At 34.2% G+C, this 18,042-nt stretch overlaps 3 protein-coding genes across 3 annotated transcripts; 2 read left to right on the plus strand and 1 right to left on the minus strand.

Moving 5' to 3' along the window:
* Nucleotides 1-4,447: 4,447 nt before the first annotated feature.
* Nucleotides 4,448-10,572, plus strand: LOC7455396 (squamosa promoter-binding-like protein 1). Its single transcript, XM_002320228.4, has 10 exons — nucleotides 4,448-5,755; nucleotides 5,928-6,109; nucleotides 6,315-6,892; nucleotides 7,172-7,246; nucleotides 7,333-7,440; nucleotides 7,530-7,647; nucleotides 7,747-7,888; nucleotides 8,028-8,178; nucleotides 8,635-9,258; nucleotides 9,954-10,572. The coding sequence occupies exons 1-10, from the start codon at nucleotides 5,166-5,168 to the stop codon at nucleotides 10,398-10,400; spliced, it is 3,015 nt and encodes a 1,004-aa protein (XP_002320264.3). The 5' UTR covers nucleotides 4,448-5,165; the 3' UTR covers nucleotides 10,401-10,572.
* Nucleotides 10,573-10,578: 6 nt separating this feature from the next.
* LOC7455397 (aspartic proteinase CDR1) lies at nucleotides 10,579-13,015 on the minus strand. The gene has a single exon (XM_002320911.3). It carries the CDS (start codon nucleotides 12,395-12,397, stop codon nucleotides 11,075-11,077), a length of 1,323 nt encoding a protein of 440 aa, XP_002320947.1. The 5' UTR covers nucleotides 12,398-13,015; the 3' UTR covers nucleotides 10,579-11,074.
* Nucleotides 13,016-15,935: 2,920 nt separating this feature from the next.
* On the plus strand, nucleotides 15,936-17,623 carry LOC7495187 (major pollen allergen Ole e 10). The gene is made up of 4 exons (XM_002320229.4): nucleotides 15,936-16,788; nucleotides 16,883-16,926; nucleotides 17,046-17,301; nucleotides 17,420-17,623. The coding sequence occupies exons 1-4, from the start codon at nucleotides 16,713-16,715 to the stop codon at nucleotides 17,446-17,448; spliced, it is 405 nt and encodes a 134-aa protein (XP_002320265.1). The 5' UTR covers nucleotides 15,936-16,712; the 3' UTR covers nucleotides 17,449-17,623.
* Nucleotides 17,624-18,042: the final 419 nt, after the last annotated feature.

Genomic DNA, 18,042 nt, shown 5'->3' on the forward strand with positions numbered 1-18,042 from the left:
TAACAGCCACATAATTATTTTAAACAATCTTATTATCTTTTTTTTCCACATTTTAATCAAGATATAAAGTGTTATATAAATTAAAAACTATAATAAGCAAACTGTAATTTATAAAATTACAGAGGCAAAATGTAATCGCGAGCAAATCTTGAAAAGCTCAAAGTAATAAAAAAATATATAAAATAAATAATGATTTGAAAAAAATTTATTTTTGAAATTATATTGAATTTTTATCAGCATATGTGAAATTTAGATATCAAAATACCAAAATTTATTTTTTTAAAATAGATTTTTGTCAAAATAACAATAGAATCAAACTATGAAACAATATTTGCCCAAAAATTAATAATTCAAAGATAAAATTGATATCGCAAGCCTCAATGAGCCACAACCCTAATAGTAAGGGGGGCGAATGTCATTAAACCTTTTTTCTTGTATATGTAAGCTAAAATGAACACTAATTATATATTAGTATATAATATTGCATCTTTCATATCTATACACATCTGGAAAAAATCTGTATACACTCACGATGCAATTAAAGTATAGAATACTCCAAGAAATGAGGCTAATAATGTATAAATATATCGCCCCATGAAGAAATAATATGGTTTATTACCTGAACATACCTTAAAATAAGCACGCAGATATTATCTTGCTAATTAAAAATCCAGTTGCTCTGTTCTCTCCAAAGTCAAAACCATGTGTAACTGCCAGGTGCCAAGAGCTCCTGTAGTTTAATTAATTGTTTAGAACTCAAATCTTTGCTAGAATTATAAAAATAAGGATTTTTTTATTTATTAAATACAAGTAGTATTTGTCTCTCTTTTAAACAAAGTATCTGTCCGACTAGCTCGTTGTCAATACCCTTAAAATATCACAAATACATATACATGAGCACCTGAATTTTTTTTCTAATAAAATATTTACTGAATCATTAACATTAATATTAATATTAACAAAAATTAATATAGGGAGTTTTACTTTATCCCTCCTCCTGTATTACTATTCACTAGACTAATATTTTTCTTTCTTTCTTTGGCTTTTATTTTTTTAAATTCAATTATATCTTTTAATATTATATTTATTAAGGATTGAATTTCATAATTTTTTTATTTTTTTATGAGGTTATCCTAACCTCGTAATCTAGACTATAAGTTTGATGAGTTAATTTGATTGACTTAAGTTTTTTTTCTCTTTTTCTAAGTGACTTTTTCTCTTGATTTTGTTCATAAACATTGAGTTGATTGGAAATTAAACTTCGTGATTTGTTTTGGTTTGCTTTTTATGAGGTTATCCTTATCTCATGACTCGAGTTATGGATTTGACCGAGTTATATCAAAACAATCCCCAAACAGTTTAAAAAAAATTTCTACTAGAAAAAAACATTAGCAATGTCCAGACATTATTTTTTATGTTAGTTTTTTTTTTATTTGACCCACAACGTAGCACGTGCAAGTGATCTAGTTTTAATCTATTGGTTCATTCACCTTGGATTTCCCTAACCCAGTGATCCTAGATTGTTTTAAACGAAATAAAAACGTGCAATCCACAAATCTTTTTAAATATAAAAACAATATTAAGAGCTTGAAGAATTTTTTACGATGTTATTAAACCTGAACGAACTAGTTAATCTTGAAACCTCACGACTTAGTTCATTGTCTAACTCGAGTTTCCAATTAAACCGTGCGGAAGTTAGCTCAAATTAAATCAATCGTTTTCATGGGTCCAAATGCAATCTTAATGATTAGTAAATACATGGCCTAACTTTTAAAAAAACTCTAAGATGATAATTTTTTTTTTAAAAAATATTGAAATAATAACAAATTGGATTGATCTTAGTCCCTCGATGACATGTGTTATGCACTATATCAAGTTTAATAATTTTTTTACAAACTATTTTTTTTTTAATTATATGATAAAAATATATGCTCATAAAATTGAACACCAATATAAAAATAGACACTTATTTGAGATAGTGATAACCCTATGAAAAACAATAAAAAATAAATCATGCAGTTTATTCCCAACCAATCTAATATTAAAGAAAAACATTGAGGAATTTTTTTTAAAAAAAAATCAAAGGACCAAAAATTAAAAAAAAAATCATATTCGTTTAGTGAGTAAATTCATCAAACTCGTGAATCAGGTTACTTGGGTTAACACACCGAACTTGTGAACTAGGTTATGGACTCTAGCGGGATTATAATTTGTTTTGTTTTTCAAACTATCTTTTACTTAACTATATGATAAAAAAAAAAATAGACAATTGCTAAATCAAACACCAGACCAATACTAAGATGTTAAAAAAAAACAAAAAAAAAGGTTAGACTCGTCAGACCTATGAACTAGGTCAACCGACTAAATTTGTGAACATGTTAATGTATTTTATAAAGTTAAATAATATGACTTTTCTCTTAAACTATTTTTTTACTGTACGAGGAGGAAATAGAAAGGGTCACCGGAGATAAACCAACCATTTCTGAGTGACACACGCCACCTCTATAGGAAGACAACATGGAGACGAACAAAACTACATGACAAAATCATATTTTTAACTACCGGGATGAGCCGCACGCGCCAATAACTTTTTCAAGTTAAAAATTAATATTTAAATGATAAATTACATTATTACTCCTGACCAACCCAATAATCACAAAAAAAAAAACCCTTAAGTGAAGAGATAGAATTACCCTTGTGTCAATGACTTAATGTTTTTTACACGAAGGGTAAATTTATAATTTAACTATAAATCAAAAGGTTAAATACTTGAAAAACCTTTGTTACGAGATGAATGATTTTTTACTTTTAAGTGTATTAATGTCATTTGCCGTGCATTAGTATGAGAAAATAATAATAAAATCCCTGAATAATTCTCAAATAACAATTAAATCAAATAAAAATACTATTTTACTCCTAAAAATATAGCAATCTAGAGTGTTTTTTTGAAGGATAAAATCATTATTCTACTATTAAAATCCACAATAAACAAAAGCAAATCCACTATAAAAATACTATACCTTTTAGCTTTTCTTTTAATTTATATTCGTGGCGTGGGATATACATGTGTGTTGTATCAGAAAAGTAGCAATCCATCAAGAACCTTCCATATCGTCCACCTACTGTGTTTATTTCAAGATTTTCCGTCTAATCATTTCTCATCTTGGACAGTGATTATAATATGTATACCCCAAGAAAGCATATTTAGAGATTACTGTGTCATCAAGTAAAAAGAGGCCAAGCAACAGAAAAAATATCAAAGCCATGGATATCTTTACTGTAGTTAGATTGAAAGAAGAAACTCTGTAATTAAACATTGAAGAGTATGGGGCAGAGAGGAAGAAAGAGAATGGTCGTGTTTTTTTAATTTTTATGGAAGTGCTCCAAGAAATTTATTGCATCGACTCTAATCTTCACTGTAACTGTAGATGGATCGTGTGACTAATGTTTGTACTTGGCAGCTTAAAACCCAACCTGTGTAAGACTTGATTCATGAGTTGAGTTGAGTTGAGAAGGTTAAGAAAAGGTTAATTGAAGTTAATTTTAAAAAAATTAAAATAATATGTTTAGACTAGAAAAATTAATGGATTTTTGTCCATTTCACGTAGTTCATGTGTTAATCTTGATTCCATCAAGTAAATTTCGTTTTATATTATTTTTAATCCAGTTTAGTCTAAACTTGAATCAACTAGATTTTAGATTGATCTATAAGACATGTTTGTATTTTATAGCTAAGACTTTGTCTGTGTTTTGAATTGCATCGTATTTTTAAAAAATTTAAATTTATTTTTTTACTTAAAATAATTTTTTTTATATTTTCAGATTGTTTTAATGTCAAAAATAATATTTTAAAATTAAAAAAAATTATATTTTAATATATTTCTAAATAAAAAATACCTTAAATCATCATTGCTATCACAATCTTGAATATGCATATGCTTCCCTACCTCAGCTTTTTTTTAGCAAACACTCTTTCTTAGATATGAAAAAAAGCTTAACTTTCTGTTTTCAGAAAAAAATATTTCACGATACAACAGATCTTGAAAAAAAAGTAACATGTCTTTTGATAGATTATTTTAATTTTTACAAAGAAACAATGCAATATATATATATATATATATATATATATATATATACCTGTACACTACAAAAACTACCATCGTATCAAATGATCTCAAACTGGTAAAACCAAGATAGCTTTCGCTTGTTAGAGCTGTCTTTTGGCATGATTGAAACTGTTACAAACAAGTCTCGAAAACACTTTTCCAAAACTTCATTTCATTGCTGGTCAAAAAAACTTTCAAAACTAAGAAATATGGGGTGTTATCAAAACTACCATCGTATCAACACTGTTTTTCATTGCTTAGTAGCAGTCCACGCAACAACAACAGCTACGACAACATGAATGAGATGAGAGGAAAATAACAGAAGAAAGAAGAAAAAAAAAGTGGGGGAAGAAGGCATCTTTTTCTTTTTGTGAGTTTTGGTTCCGGGAAGGGCGAGAGAGACACGCGGTGTGAGAAGGGACCCACCATTTTGGTGTTGTTGGATGGTACTGTTGTTGTCTCTCTCCCCCCCTCTCATTCCACATTACTTTTTTTTTTTACTTTCATGTCTAGGTAAATAAAAGCACTAAAGATTGTTGATTGCTTCCATCTTTCTATGTACTATACCTCTCACCTTACCATTTCCACATCTCTTCTACATCATCATCGTCATCATTACACCACCTTTTCGCTCACTTGACATCACTTTCCGGCAACAAGTCCGATCTCTTTTCCTTCTCTTTAGACAGGATTATTAAATTACTTCCTGGCAAGTGAAGTCTTTTTTTGCTTACTTTTCTTTCTATGATTGATTCAATTGAGGAAATTCTAGAGCTGGAAGTCGGGTAAGGGTTTTTGGTTTTTTGTTAAGTGGGTTTTGGAGGGATAGGTAGTTTGATTAAAGGGTAATCTGGTATGTGGGTTGCGGTTAACTGGAATCATGGGTGTGTGGGTGTGGTTTTTTTGTACTTTTGGGGAAGAAGCGACGCTGATTAGGTGTGATTTTCATTTAAATCTTTCGTCTTTTTTGGTTTAGTTTATCTGGGGTTTTGCTGTTTTTCTTTTTAGTTCTCAGTGTTGGTTCAGTTTGTGAAATTTTGGATCTTTTGGGTACTCGTTATGGAGGCTAGATTTGGAGGTGAAGCTCATCATTTCTATGCTACGCCCCCCTCCGATATGCGGACAGTAGGGAAGAGAGGTTTAGAATGGGATTTGAATGATTGGAAATGGGATGGCGATCTTTTTATTGCAAGCCCTTTGAATCCGGTACCATCAACCGGTATCAGTAGGCAGTTTTCCTCTCATGGGGTCGGGACAGGAATTCTGGCCACCGGTAATTCGTCCAACAGTTCATCCTCATGCTCCGATGAAGTGAATCTGGGAGCTGAGAAAGGAAAGAGGGAATTGGAGAAAAGGAGAAGGGTTGTTGTCATTGATGATGACAATTTGAATGATCGAGAAACTGGTGGCCTTAGTTTGAAGCTTGGTGGTGAAAGGGATGCAGGGAATTGGGAGGGAAGCATCGGAAAGAAGACGAAATTAGTTGGGAGTGGCTTGAGCCGTGCAGTTTGTCAGGTGGAGGATTGTGGGGTTGATCTGAGCAATGCCAAGGATTATCACAGGAGGCATAAGGTTTGCGAGATGCATTCCAAGGCTAGCAAAGCTCTCGTGGGAAATGCTATGCAGCGTTTCTGTCAGCAGTGCAGTAGGTATGTGTTTAAATGCTCGATGCTCTGATCTTTATTGGTTATTTACTGCTATATTAGAACGGGTACATATTTTGAACATAAATAGTGATATCTTATACATATTATGGTTTGCAGTACCTTATATTCCTCCGAAAAAATTCTTTTAACCGATGCCGTGTCAACTTTTTTGCAGGTTTCATGTCCTTCAAGAGTTCGATGAAGGAAAGAGAAGTTGTCGTAGACGTCTGGCTGGCCATAATAAAAGGAGGAGGAAGACAAATCCTGATACTGTTGGCAATGGAAGTTCGATGAATGATGATCAGACCAGTGGCTATCTGTTGATAAGTCTCTTGAGGATACTCTCAAACATGCATTGTAAGGAACTCCATGCTTCTCCTATTAGAACTTATCAGAATTAATTCCTCGAGGATTCCCACTTTGTCCATTGATATTACCTTGATTTGCTGTTTCGTGTTGTGGGCTTCATTTGCTCCCTCTAAACCTGGGTCACCCTGTATTATCTTGTTGGATGAGTAACGTGTATTTGATATTTAATAATTCTGTCCCTTTTGAACTGCAGCCAACAGGTCAGACCAGACAACTGATCAGGATCTGTTATCTCATCTTTTAAGGAGCCTTGCAAGCCATGACGTTGAACATAGAGGAGGAAACATCTTTGGACAATTGCAGGAACCTCGAGATTTGAGCACATCATTTGGAAACTCAGCGGTAGATTCAACTTTACTCTCAAATGGTGAAGGACCCTCAAAGCCTTTAAAACAGCACCTGACAGTACCTATGTCTGGTATGCCGCAACAAGTTAAGCATTTGCATGATGCTAATGGTGCAAACATACAGACCGCATCTTCCTTGAAACCTAGCATCCCAAACAACTTTGCAACGTATTCAGAAGTTCGAGAGAGTACAGCAGGACAGGTCAAGATGAACAACTTTGATTTGAATGACATTTATATTGACTCAGATGATGGCATTGAAGATATAGAGAGATCACCTGCTCCTGTGAATGCAATGACTAGCTCCCTTGATTGCCCTTCATGGGTACAACAAGACTCCCGTCAGTCGAGTCCTCCTCAGACAAGTGGAAATTCAGATTCAGCTTCCGCACAGTCACCTTCTAGTTCCAGTGGAGAAGCTCAGGTATGCTGGCACCAAGAATATATTCCTATAGTCCCATTGAAAGTAATATTTTAGCACTACGATGTTATATCATTCTATAGTAGCACAATTGTCCCAAGATTTTCCATTTTAAATAGTAAGGCATTTCTTTTTAGAAGAACATCTCACCTTTCAGCTGAGACTTGGTGAAATGTTGATTTCTTGTATTTGTCCCTAGATTTATATTTCATTATGCAGATGAAGCATCTGTTCTGTCTTTTGACTTTCATCAGTAAACTTTTTCCCTTTTCTACCATTCAGAGCCGCACAGATCGAATAGTTTTTAAATTATTTGGGAAAGAACCAAATGATTTTCCTTTTGTCCTGCGTTCCCAGGTACTCAAAATTTAATTTGTTCAGTGCTGCTGTTTGATGTTTCTTTCCTTACAAAATATGATTCTCTGAAATGTTTGGGTTTTCAGATTCTGGACTGGCTATCTCATAGTCCCACTGATATTGAAAGCTACATTAGGCCTGGCTGTATCATTCTGACCATTTATCTTCGTCAGGCTGAGGCTGCATGGGCGGAAGTAAGCTTCATGCGCTCTGATCATTGTTATTGATCCAAACTTCTCCAGACAACATTTGTGGCCTTACAATTTACTTTTCCTGTGTATAGCTTTGCTGTGATCTTGGCTCCAGTTTGAGCAGGCTTCTGGATGTATCGGACAACACTTTCTGGAGAACTGGATGGGTCTACATTAGGGTGCAAAATCAGATAGCATTTGTTTATAATGGTCTGTTGCCTTTGATTGTCCAAGTAATTTAGAAATCTAGAAGAATGGTTTAGTAATAACAAGACTTATGAATGAAATATTGTGAATTTTGTGTTGCAGGTCAGGTTGTTGTTGATACATCCTTACCTCTCAGAAGCAACAACTATAGCAAAATTTTGAGTGTCAAGCCAATTGCCATATCTGCATCTGAGAAAGCTAAATTTTGTATTAAGGGCATCAACTTGTCTCGGCCTGCCACAAGGTGATGATTGCTGGTTTTCATATGACATAGAATTGTTTAAGAAGAAGCTTTGGCTTCCTATATTTTGTGCAGTCTCTTTTTTATTGTGTTGGTTTAATGTGCCACTAAGCTACCTTTGTGCTTTCCTCCTGTTTTTCAGATTACTCTGTGCGGTAGAAGGGAACTATATGGTTCAAGATAATGCTCAGGAGTTGATGGATGATGTTGGTAGCTTCAAAGGTCATGATGAGGTCCAATGTGTGAACTTATCTTGCTCTATCCCCACATTGACTGGAAGAGGATTCATTGAGGTGTTGCCTTCTGCTTCTCATCTCAACCCTGTTCTTTTCTTATCCTTACTTATTCAGCATTGGATATATGCTAGTTTCGAATCTAAGATTTTTTTTTTCTTATTTCCACTGAATACGTGTGTTTATTAAAGTGGAACTTAATAAGTGAACAGATTGACTATTGAAGTACTTTGAATGTGGCTTTGTGAATTAGATATATCTAGGTTGATTTGGGGATAACTTCATTACTATCTCAAGGAGATTATGAACTAGATGTATCTACGCTTGTCTGGAGCGAAATTCATTACTCTCTCAAGGATAATTCTTTTCTTGAAACTGTATTTTAAACTAACCCCTATGTTGAGTCATCTCGATTCTTTAGTATTTTCAAGCATTTGCAAATTTGCTTTCGTAGAATACTTGTACTTTTTTGAGTGTGCCTCTCTGTATGCTAAGTTCAATCTTTTTTCTATCCAGATCGAAGATCATGGCTTTAGCAGCAGCTTCTTTCCCTTTTTAGTTGCAGAGGAAGATGTATGTTCAGAGATTCGCATGCTTGAGGGTGCATTGGAGTTTACTGAAACAGATGCAGATTTTGGGGAAACTGAAAAAATGGAAGCCAAAAATCAAGCGACGGACTTCGTTCATGAAATGGGCTGGCTTCTTCACAGAAGCCAGCTAAAGTCCAGATTGGGCCACTTGAATCCTAGCATGGATCTCTTCCCTTTAAGAAGATTCAATTGGCTCATGGAGTTCTCCATGGACCATGAATGGTGTGCTGTTGTAAGAAAACTCTTGAACATACTGCACAACGGAATTGTTTGTACTGGAGACCAGTTGTCTCTGAATGAAGCATTATCAGAAATGGGTCTTCTTCACAGAGCTGTGAGGAGGAATTCTAGGTCTCTTGTGGAGCTCCTATTAAGATATGTTCCTGATAAATTTGGATCCAAAGACAAGGCACTGGATGGTGGAAGCCATGAGAGCATTTTGTTTAGGCCAGATGTCATAGGCCCTGCTGGTTTGACACCTCTTCACATTGCAGCTGGTAAAGATGGTTCTGAAGATGTACTGGATGCATTAACTGAAGATCCTGGAATGGTAATTCTTTTTCTAATAAACTAATTTCTGGACCTTCTGAGGAGAGCTTTCTCATAAATTTTGCATTTGTACTCTGGCATGAATATTTACCACCACCAGTTGTATTTTCTGCGCCTCTTCAATCTGGATCACTGTGTTCATACTTATGTTGTCACAGCAATAATCAGTGATAGTAATTGAAATATAATCTAATCTTTTTTGATTGCTTGATTTGCAAACCTAATTTGATGAGCAGGATCGCTTTAGATCGAGAAGTTAATCAGGAGGGTGTTGATTTAGCTATATGTTCCCCTCATTTTATATTGTTCCTGGAGTTCTCTTTTTAATTCAATTTAGTGATGATAGACGATGTCTTGAAGTGAAATCTAGCTTCATTTGATTGTTTTATATTCTGGCCTTTAATATAGCGGCCTTGTTTTGTTTTCATTCCACTTCTCAAGGTTTATATTACTTGTCTTTATTTTGCATAGCCAGTGGATGGTTTTCCATTCCTCGTGGTGCTTTCATTTGTTTTTTTTTTTTTTTAAAAAAAAAATCATGTCTGGACAGGAAGCAAATTTTTTTTATCAGCAGTCATTGAATTACATCTTGGAAATTGAACCCAAGACTGCTTCTCAATCACTGTTACATATCTGGCGGGGATTTTTAGTTTGTCTTCGTTTTATATAAGACTTCACTTGTATGTTATATTTCAGGTGGGTATTGTAGCATGGAAGAATGCCCGTGACAGCACAGGCTTCTCGCCTGAAGATTATGCTCGCTTGCGTGGTCACTACTCATACATCCATCTGGTACAAAAGAAAAGTAAGAGACAAGTTGTTGGGCATGTGGTGCTTGACATCCCTAGCAATCTTTCAAACAGTAACATTGCCATTAACGAGAAGCAAAATGAAGGGTTGACCAGTGGCTTTGAGATTGGACATACAGAATTGAGACCCATTCAGCGCAACTGCAAGCTTTGCAGTCAGAAGGTGGTTTATGGAACAGCCAGCAGGTCTCAGCTGTACAGGCCTGCAATGTTCTCAATGGTGGCAATTGCTGCGGTTTGTGTCTGTGTGGCTCTTTTATTCAAGAGTTGTCCTGAGGTACTGTATGTGTTCCGTCCATTCAGGTGGGAATTGTTAGACTACGGAACAAGTTGAGACCCATTAATGCCCATTGTAATGACATATGAATAGGTGTCTGTATTATTTTGTATGCATTTAGACTGTAAAGTTGAGATTTCCTGTATAACCATCGACTTGGACATGCACAGTTAAGATTCAGTTATGTTATTGACATATTTATACCATCACCGTCAACTTGCAGCAGTAATTATAACCGTTGTGGGCGTGGCGGGTGGCATTATATGAATTTTAGTGCTTGTTTGTATGCAAATGATTTTTTTTTTTTTTTGTTAAAAATAAAATTTTTAATATATTTTTAGATTATTTTAATATGATGTGAAAAATAATTTTTTAAAAATAAAAAATATTATTTTAATATATTTATAAATAAAAAAATATTTTTAACTATAACTACTATTACAATCCAAAAAGCTTTAATAATCTCCTTCATTTCCTCATTTTAATACCCTAATAAAAGAGATTAAATTTCGTCCCTATAAATTTCCTTTGTTCTCCCCTCATTCCCTACAATCCATGCACTCAACTCTGTGGATGAAAGGCAAAATATAACACACAGATAAAGGATACGGAAAAAAAAAAATACTGGTTTAGATTTTGATCTCAGAACAGAGGCCAGCAATACAAATGTGGATATATTGTTAACACGTGCGCAAAGCAATAAAACGTAAATTTATCATATGGCTACCGAATTACTTTTTGGTGCAATCTGTTGGCTTAAAAGACAGGGACTTCCCTTGAATGTTATATTCTACCAAGAAGTTCATTTGTGCAACGTTTCCGTAGATTGAAATTCCTGATGTAGTAGAGGCGAAGGCCAAGCACACAACATCGTCTGAAACTTGAACGAAGGTGTTAATGGGTTTAAGTTTCACATCCGCACCAGTGAAATGTGCAGTGATTGCAGGAACCTTGAGATCAGAAGTAGCGCTATAACAAACACTCAGAAATCCACTTGGGTCCTCAGCACGCCGTCCCTCAACTTGATTGCCTACCGCTGTTGAAAGATTGGAGAAGAAATCATCTGGAACAATTGTCAAAGTTGTACCTGAATCAATGATGATGTTTCCCTCACCGGTTCCCAAAGAAGAATCACCGAATTTTATTCTCTCATTTCCAACACTCATGGCTTCTAGAGTTAGAAAGTAGAAGCTGGACATGGTTTCTGAAGATAATAATGGGGTAGATTGAACTCCAGGACCTGAAACAACAGCGTTGCTACCAAAGTTTAGTTTGCTCGAGTTTCCAGCTCGGGAGGAAAGTGGCACCAAACAGTAGGAGAATTTGCCACCGACTGAAGAACCCATTTGAGAAATAAGGGACAGTGGACCGGCTCCAAGGCCAACGATACCTGAACCTTTGTCACTGAAGGTTCCATCATTTTCGTGTCCACAACCAATGACAGTTTTAGGGAAAGACACTGGACTGCCTGTTGTGGAATCCAAAGTGATAGTATCAGAAGCAACATTTCCCATGGTGTACGATCGATCACCATAAGAATATTGGTATTGGCAAATATTACCAGAGCAAGTACTTTGATCCAGCAAGCTACATTGCCTTGCGTCACAAGAAAAATCTCTATAAGTTTTGGAAGACTTTGGATCAAAAAGAGGATCCACTTGTTTGTAACATCTCTCGCATGGCTTGCACTGTGTCCATATCAGATCACTTCCTGTATCTGCTATACCCATAATCTTAAAAGGCGGTGTGCCCAAGGATAAACTCATGAGGTATTCACCTCTGTTGGATGTAACATCAGATTCAGCCGCTTTAGGAGAGACCGAAGCAGCAGCAATTGGATCGAAGTGGTGGACACGACTAATGGATCGACGCAAAGCATTGTTGATACGCTGGAGGTCAGTCTCTTCAGAGTTGTAGAAAGGGGACAGTGGTGAATCACGGTGGATTAGGTCCACAGTGAAGCCAACTTTGCGGGCATAGATGCAGCCAAAGCCAGAAACACACAGAAGTGCAATTGCTAGAGCAAAAGAGAGAGGAGATCGAAAAGCTGCCATTATAGGAATATTCAGCCTAGCTATAGAGACGTCGAGGATGTTTGCTTGATGGATTCAAGGTGGGATTGGGCTGTATAAATATCTACAGATTTTGAGAGTAATTATTGCCTTACTATATTTATTCGGATGCATGCAAGGAGTATTTTTGGAGTTCGTATCTTCGTATCTTGAATGGATTCGATGCATATTCGTATTTCCATTCAATGTACATCGATTCTCATCTAGTACTGATCTTCGGCTGGCATGGATTTTCCTTTTAAATCCTTTCACTTGGTTAAGAAAATCTTTAGGTGAATCGTATTTCAGTATAATTAACATTAATTTATATACATGGTAATAACCACCTTTTGCTTGAATTTGGACCATTTTCTTTCTGAGGTCTAATTAATGTAAGAATCTCTTCACCATTAATGTACTATATATCTGGTTAATTTGATTAATTTCTGAACATAGCCTCCCCCCTTTTCGAGAGGAGTAATTAACCATCGGCTAAAACCAATTTAACATTAATAGATTGTTGATTTAGCCAGATTCATGCTCATTAACTGCACATATATTCTGTCAAGTTCAAAGAAAGAAAGCAAAATGCAAATCTTTTACTGATCCATAATTGAAGACTGTTTCTTAATTTGATGACTTTCTTTTTTTTGGGAAGGTGAATTGTATAATTAAAACTATAAACGTAGTGATTTTCTTTCCACTGAATATATTTTGTTAATCACATTTATTTTTCTTAATTATATCGTTATTTTTTTCCTCAAAAAATATATCACCTTCCAGCCCCGTACACCACCCTTCCTCCATCCTATCTATCCATCCTATTTTCTTTTACTATTTTATTTCTAAAAAATTATCTGGTTTGAATTTTCGCTGGCAATTGCCCGTATATGAGAACAAAACCAAAAGAGTTGGATGGTGGCTAGAGCAGCGAACATTTACAGTGGTTAAAGAGATGGCGGTGGAGGGTTAGGGTTTTGGTGGGATGTGATTTCTTTAGGAATTAGATTTTTCAGAGAAGAAAATACAAAAAGACGAAGATAACTGGTGATTTTTTTATAGTTGCTGACATGGCTATAAGATGACGATGTGTGGCATATTAGTTTATATAACCAAGCACAGAAAGAGGTTATAACTTAGAGAGAGCCAGAAACAAAGGATTTTGGAAAGAAAAGGAAGAATTGGAAGAAAAGCTTGCAAGGAATCAAGTAATATTGCAGATTTATTAATAGTTATATATTTATTAATCAAATTTTAATTGCAGATTTATTTGGGGTTTTAAGTCACAATAACTATATTAAACTGGTTATATTTTATACTATAAATTAATATGATATAACCCACCTTTCAAGAATATTATAACAAAATTATTTCTTGAAAATGGATTATTAATTATAAAAGAGATTTTTTCTCTAAAATCTTTATAAAAAATAATCTCTGAGGAGCGCGATCTACTTTTCAAGAGAGTGAATTTGCACGCCTCAACTGGTAAGTTGATCTTTTATATATATTATTGGGATATATAATTTAATAATTCATCATAAGAATTAAAGGGGTGAACTTCTAAAGGGATAAAAAAGATAATTAATCGTGAACATGTGCACCACCTAGATATAGATAACCTGCTTAGGATCTAAGTTTCTTACCAAGAACGAATTTAATCACTATATATATATATATATATATATATATATATCAAAGCTTATTCTAAAATATTCTTAACATTAAGATCCAAGAATAAAATAAAAAGTGAAGATGTGACCATTTATGTACGTAAACTAACAAACGAGTAAATTGTGTAGAAATATAAAGATTTAAGGAAAACATATATAGATATTAATTCTCAAAGAATAATATATATATATATATATATATATATAAATTAACAGGGGTTATGATAATATATATAAATCTTGTCAACAAAATGTGGTTCGTAATATATAACAAGGGATCCATCCATTTCGATTGGTGTGGCCAATCTTTGCCTTATATTCTCAGAACCCCAAACAAGCCCTAACCGACATCCCTCAAATAAATTAAGAAATCTCTCCATTTTTGCAAAATTCCATCAAATCCATGCTGCACAGGTTCTTATTCTTCTTGGGCTGCAGCAATTATGATCAGTACTAAATTAAGTTTGAAAAAGGGAAATAAAAAAAGCTGTAACTTTACAGCTTGTTCATTCGAATGGTCTGCTTTCGGGGAGTCCGAATCCGAATCAACATCTATGCTTTCAAGTCTCGACTCCCAAATGATTCGAGCAACCACCGAATGACCACGTAATAAAGACCCCCGAGTGATATTTTAAGGAATAATGGGTGTTTTTTAGCACATGATTTTACGATTTTTTTTTAAATATTTCTTTTGAATTTTTCATATATTAATATTTTCTGGTGGCTCGATACACAGCGTGTGCCATACATTGCACACGGAATTGGATAGAGGACACTTGTTGCTGGTTAAGAAACAATGGAGGCGTGTTACAGTATTGTTTTTAAAAATATTTTCTCTATCAAAAGCTATTCCGGATTCAACAGTTCCTCCACTGGAATTAAGGGAAGACGAAGTAAAATAAAAAAGTCAAGCAACCTCAAATAAATTATATATTTATCTTCAAAAATTACGGGTGTTTATATACAGGTCTAAGATTTGTAACATCCATGAAAAAATTAAATAAAGAATTCAAACAGAATTAATAGAGTGGAGCTAGCCTTTAAAGTATAGTTGTTAGAAAAATAAATGTTAAAAAAAATAAAATAATTGTTGGGAAAAGAAAAATAAATTGGAGGAGCTTCAAAAACCACGGTTTCAGTTTGTGGTTCCTTTTACTCAACTCAATTTTATGTGTGCAGTCCATCATATTTTTTAGTTGATTATTACTCCCTATCATATATAGTTCGTTGTATAAATATTAAAAAAATATCTTGTTTTTTTAATATAAATTTAAAAACCTATTAGATTTAAATATTTCAACATAAAAATAAAAAGATATTGTATTTCATCTTTTGAAATAACTTTTGAAATAATATTAAATTATATTATTTACAACGGTTCTAAATAGAATCATAAGATGTTCTAATTATTTTTTTTCATGTATGTAATAATGTTAATTTAATTCACATCTCATATAATTGAAAAATATATTTAAAATAAAAAAGGTTCATAATAATATCATATTAAGTGAAAATGTTCTAGTAGTTACTATTTTTAAGAGTGAAGTACATTTAAATTTCAAAAGGTAATTCAATTTATGTTCCTAATATTTACTTAAATCCATTAAAAACAATTCTGTATGGTTCAAAGACTAAACAAAGTATTTTAATTACAATTATAAAAATCCATGTAAAGTTATTTGAAAATCAAACATGTTTATTTAATAAATATTCAAAAGCATTCATTTTATAAATAACTCTAAGCAATTTATAAAAAAAAAATTAAAAAAAATCATAAATTTGTTAGATAATAAACATATGCGAAACACATTTCAAGAAATTAGTTCGTAAGAAAAGTTGAATAAAAACAGCTTGCAAAAGAATGAATACGTGAGCAAAACATTTCATCTATCCACTCAATAGCTAAACATTCTTTCCTTCCTTATTAGAACATTTGATGTCCGTATGCATCAGTGGAGGTTCCCTTTGGACCCCTAGCAATATTTATCATTGCCAGAAAACAAAAGGAAACGAAGAACAATGAACTGTGGTTAAGGAATCACAATTAGGAATATAAACCATGGGTCTTGATCACATTTACATGCTTACTTGAAATAAATTCATGAAAATTAATTGCAAGTCTTTGCATAAATGTGAGAGATCAAGAGCATGAATGCTGGAGATTGAGTAATTTTGTGGGGCAAATGAGAGGATTGAACCATAAACAGAGACAGAAACGGTGGTGCATGAGAGTGGAGACCTTAGGAACGAGACAGTGTCCAAAATCAGAATTGAAAAGCTGCATGAATGACAACGCATAAACCACAGCCTGTTTACAGACGCTTGACCATTTCTGTTCAGTTACGAGACCCCTAGTCACCCAACAGGACTTCCTTTCCACCAGAGCACAGTGCATTGATTCTGCTTTTGTCAGTACCCTTTTGGACTTTTTCAAAGCTGTTTTATCTGCTCCTTTTTCCCTCTTTTCCTTGCTAGCTAGGCAATCCCTTTGGAACATGGCACTCCTGTCACAATGGCCTTACTGACATTTTAATCATCTGTATCGCGTTTTCTAATCTTACCGGTATAAAATACACTCTCCCCATCAACGCCCACTAACTCATTCACTCTCAAAACTTCTTGGCTACTCTAACAATCTAACTAAGATGGTTATTGCGAAGTATCCCTCGGTCTGCCTTCCTCTGGCCTTTGCTTTACTTCTTTGTCTTGCTGTTTCTACAGGTCAGCAAGTTTTGCATCTCATGTTATATGTTTTCTTTTAATTTCAAGTTTAACGTATTACAAACTTCTAAATTGTATGTCTCCCACCATGCAGAGTCACAATCCTATGGCCATGGAGGAAACCAGGACCAGATCAGGGTAAAGGACATATAGTGTATCTGTGATTGGGCCATGGCATTACACCACCCCTTTATTTATTTATTTCCCCTCTCATAGGTCCTAATAAATCAATAAAATGCTTTATACTTAATTTGCAGGCAGATGATGTTCAGAGCAGGTGGTGCATTGCTAAACCATCGGCATATAATTTTGAGCTTTTGCGCAACATAGATTATAGCTGTGGGCAAAATGGAGTGGACTGCGGGCAAATTCAACCAGGTGGTGGCTGCTTTCGTCCAGACACTGCCTTTGGACATGCCTCCTACGCTATGAATCTCTTCTTCAAGGCTGCAGGAAAGCACCCATGGGATTGCCATTTCAATGGTACTGGCATTGTTGTTACTCAGGACCCATGTAAGTCACCTACTGAGATTCTTGTACCTGGGCATTTTTCAAATAACGATATTTAATTTGTCCTTGTCATTGAGCAACAACTAACCAATATAAGGATGAATCTTCATGTCTTTTGCAGCCTTTGGTACCTGCACCTATCCCCTGTAATGCTAAGAGATCAGCTCGAGACAAGAAGGGTCTTCATGTTTATTAGTAGTTTGAATAATTTTTCATTAAAGGATCCAAAATTATGATTTCCCATCTTGTAATGGGTAAAAGAGAGACAATCTCGTTTTGTGAAACGACGATGAATGGTGTCAATGCATTCCTTTGACTTCGACTATCTTCTTGTTTATATTTTTAAAGTGCAGTTTTTTTCTCCTTTTGGAAACTGAAAAACATAGACTGCTCGGATCTGTTCAGGTCGAAGACAACATTTTTCGTAAAGCTTAAAGCACAGAAGTTTTCTCCACCGATTACATTTCAAAATGATGAAAATGATAGACAGGGGTCCAAAAATTTTATTATTGCATCTCAGTTGATTGGCCCATCTTTTGCTAGCAAGTAGAAAGGTGTGATGAGCATGTGTACTTGGAAAACAACTTTAAGGATATGTTTGAAATTACAGTAGCAGTTATGAAATACTTCAAAATAATATTTTTTTTATTTTTTAAAAATTATTTTTAAGATTAGCACATTAAAACGATCTAAAACATAAAAAAAAAATTTAATTTTGAGGGAACGCGGTTTCAACCGCGTTCC

This window comes from Populus trichocarpa, chromosome 14, assembly GCF_000002775.5.
Source record: "Populus trichocarpa isolate Nisqually-1 chromosome 14, P.trichocarpa_v4.1, whole genome shotgun sequence".
NCBI classification, from domain to species: Eukaryota; Viridiplantae; Streptophyta; class Magnoliopsida; order Malpighiales; family Salicaceae; genus Populus; species Populus trichocarpa.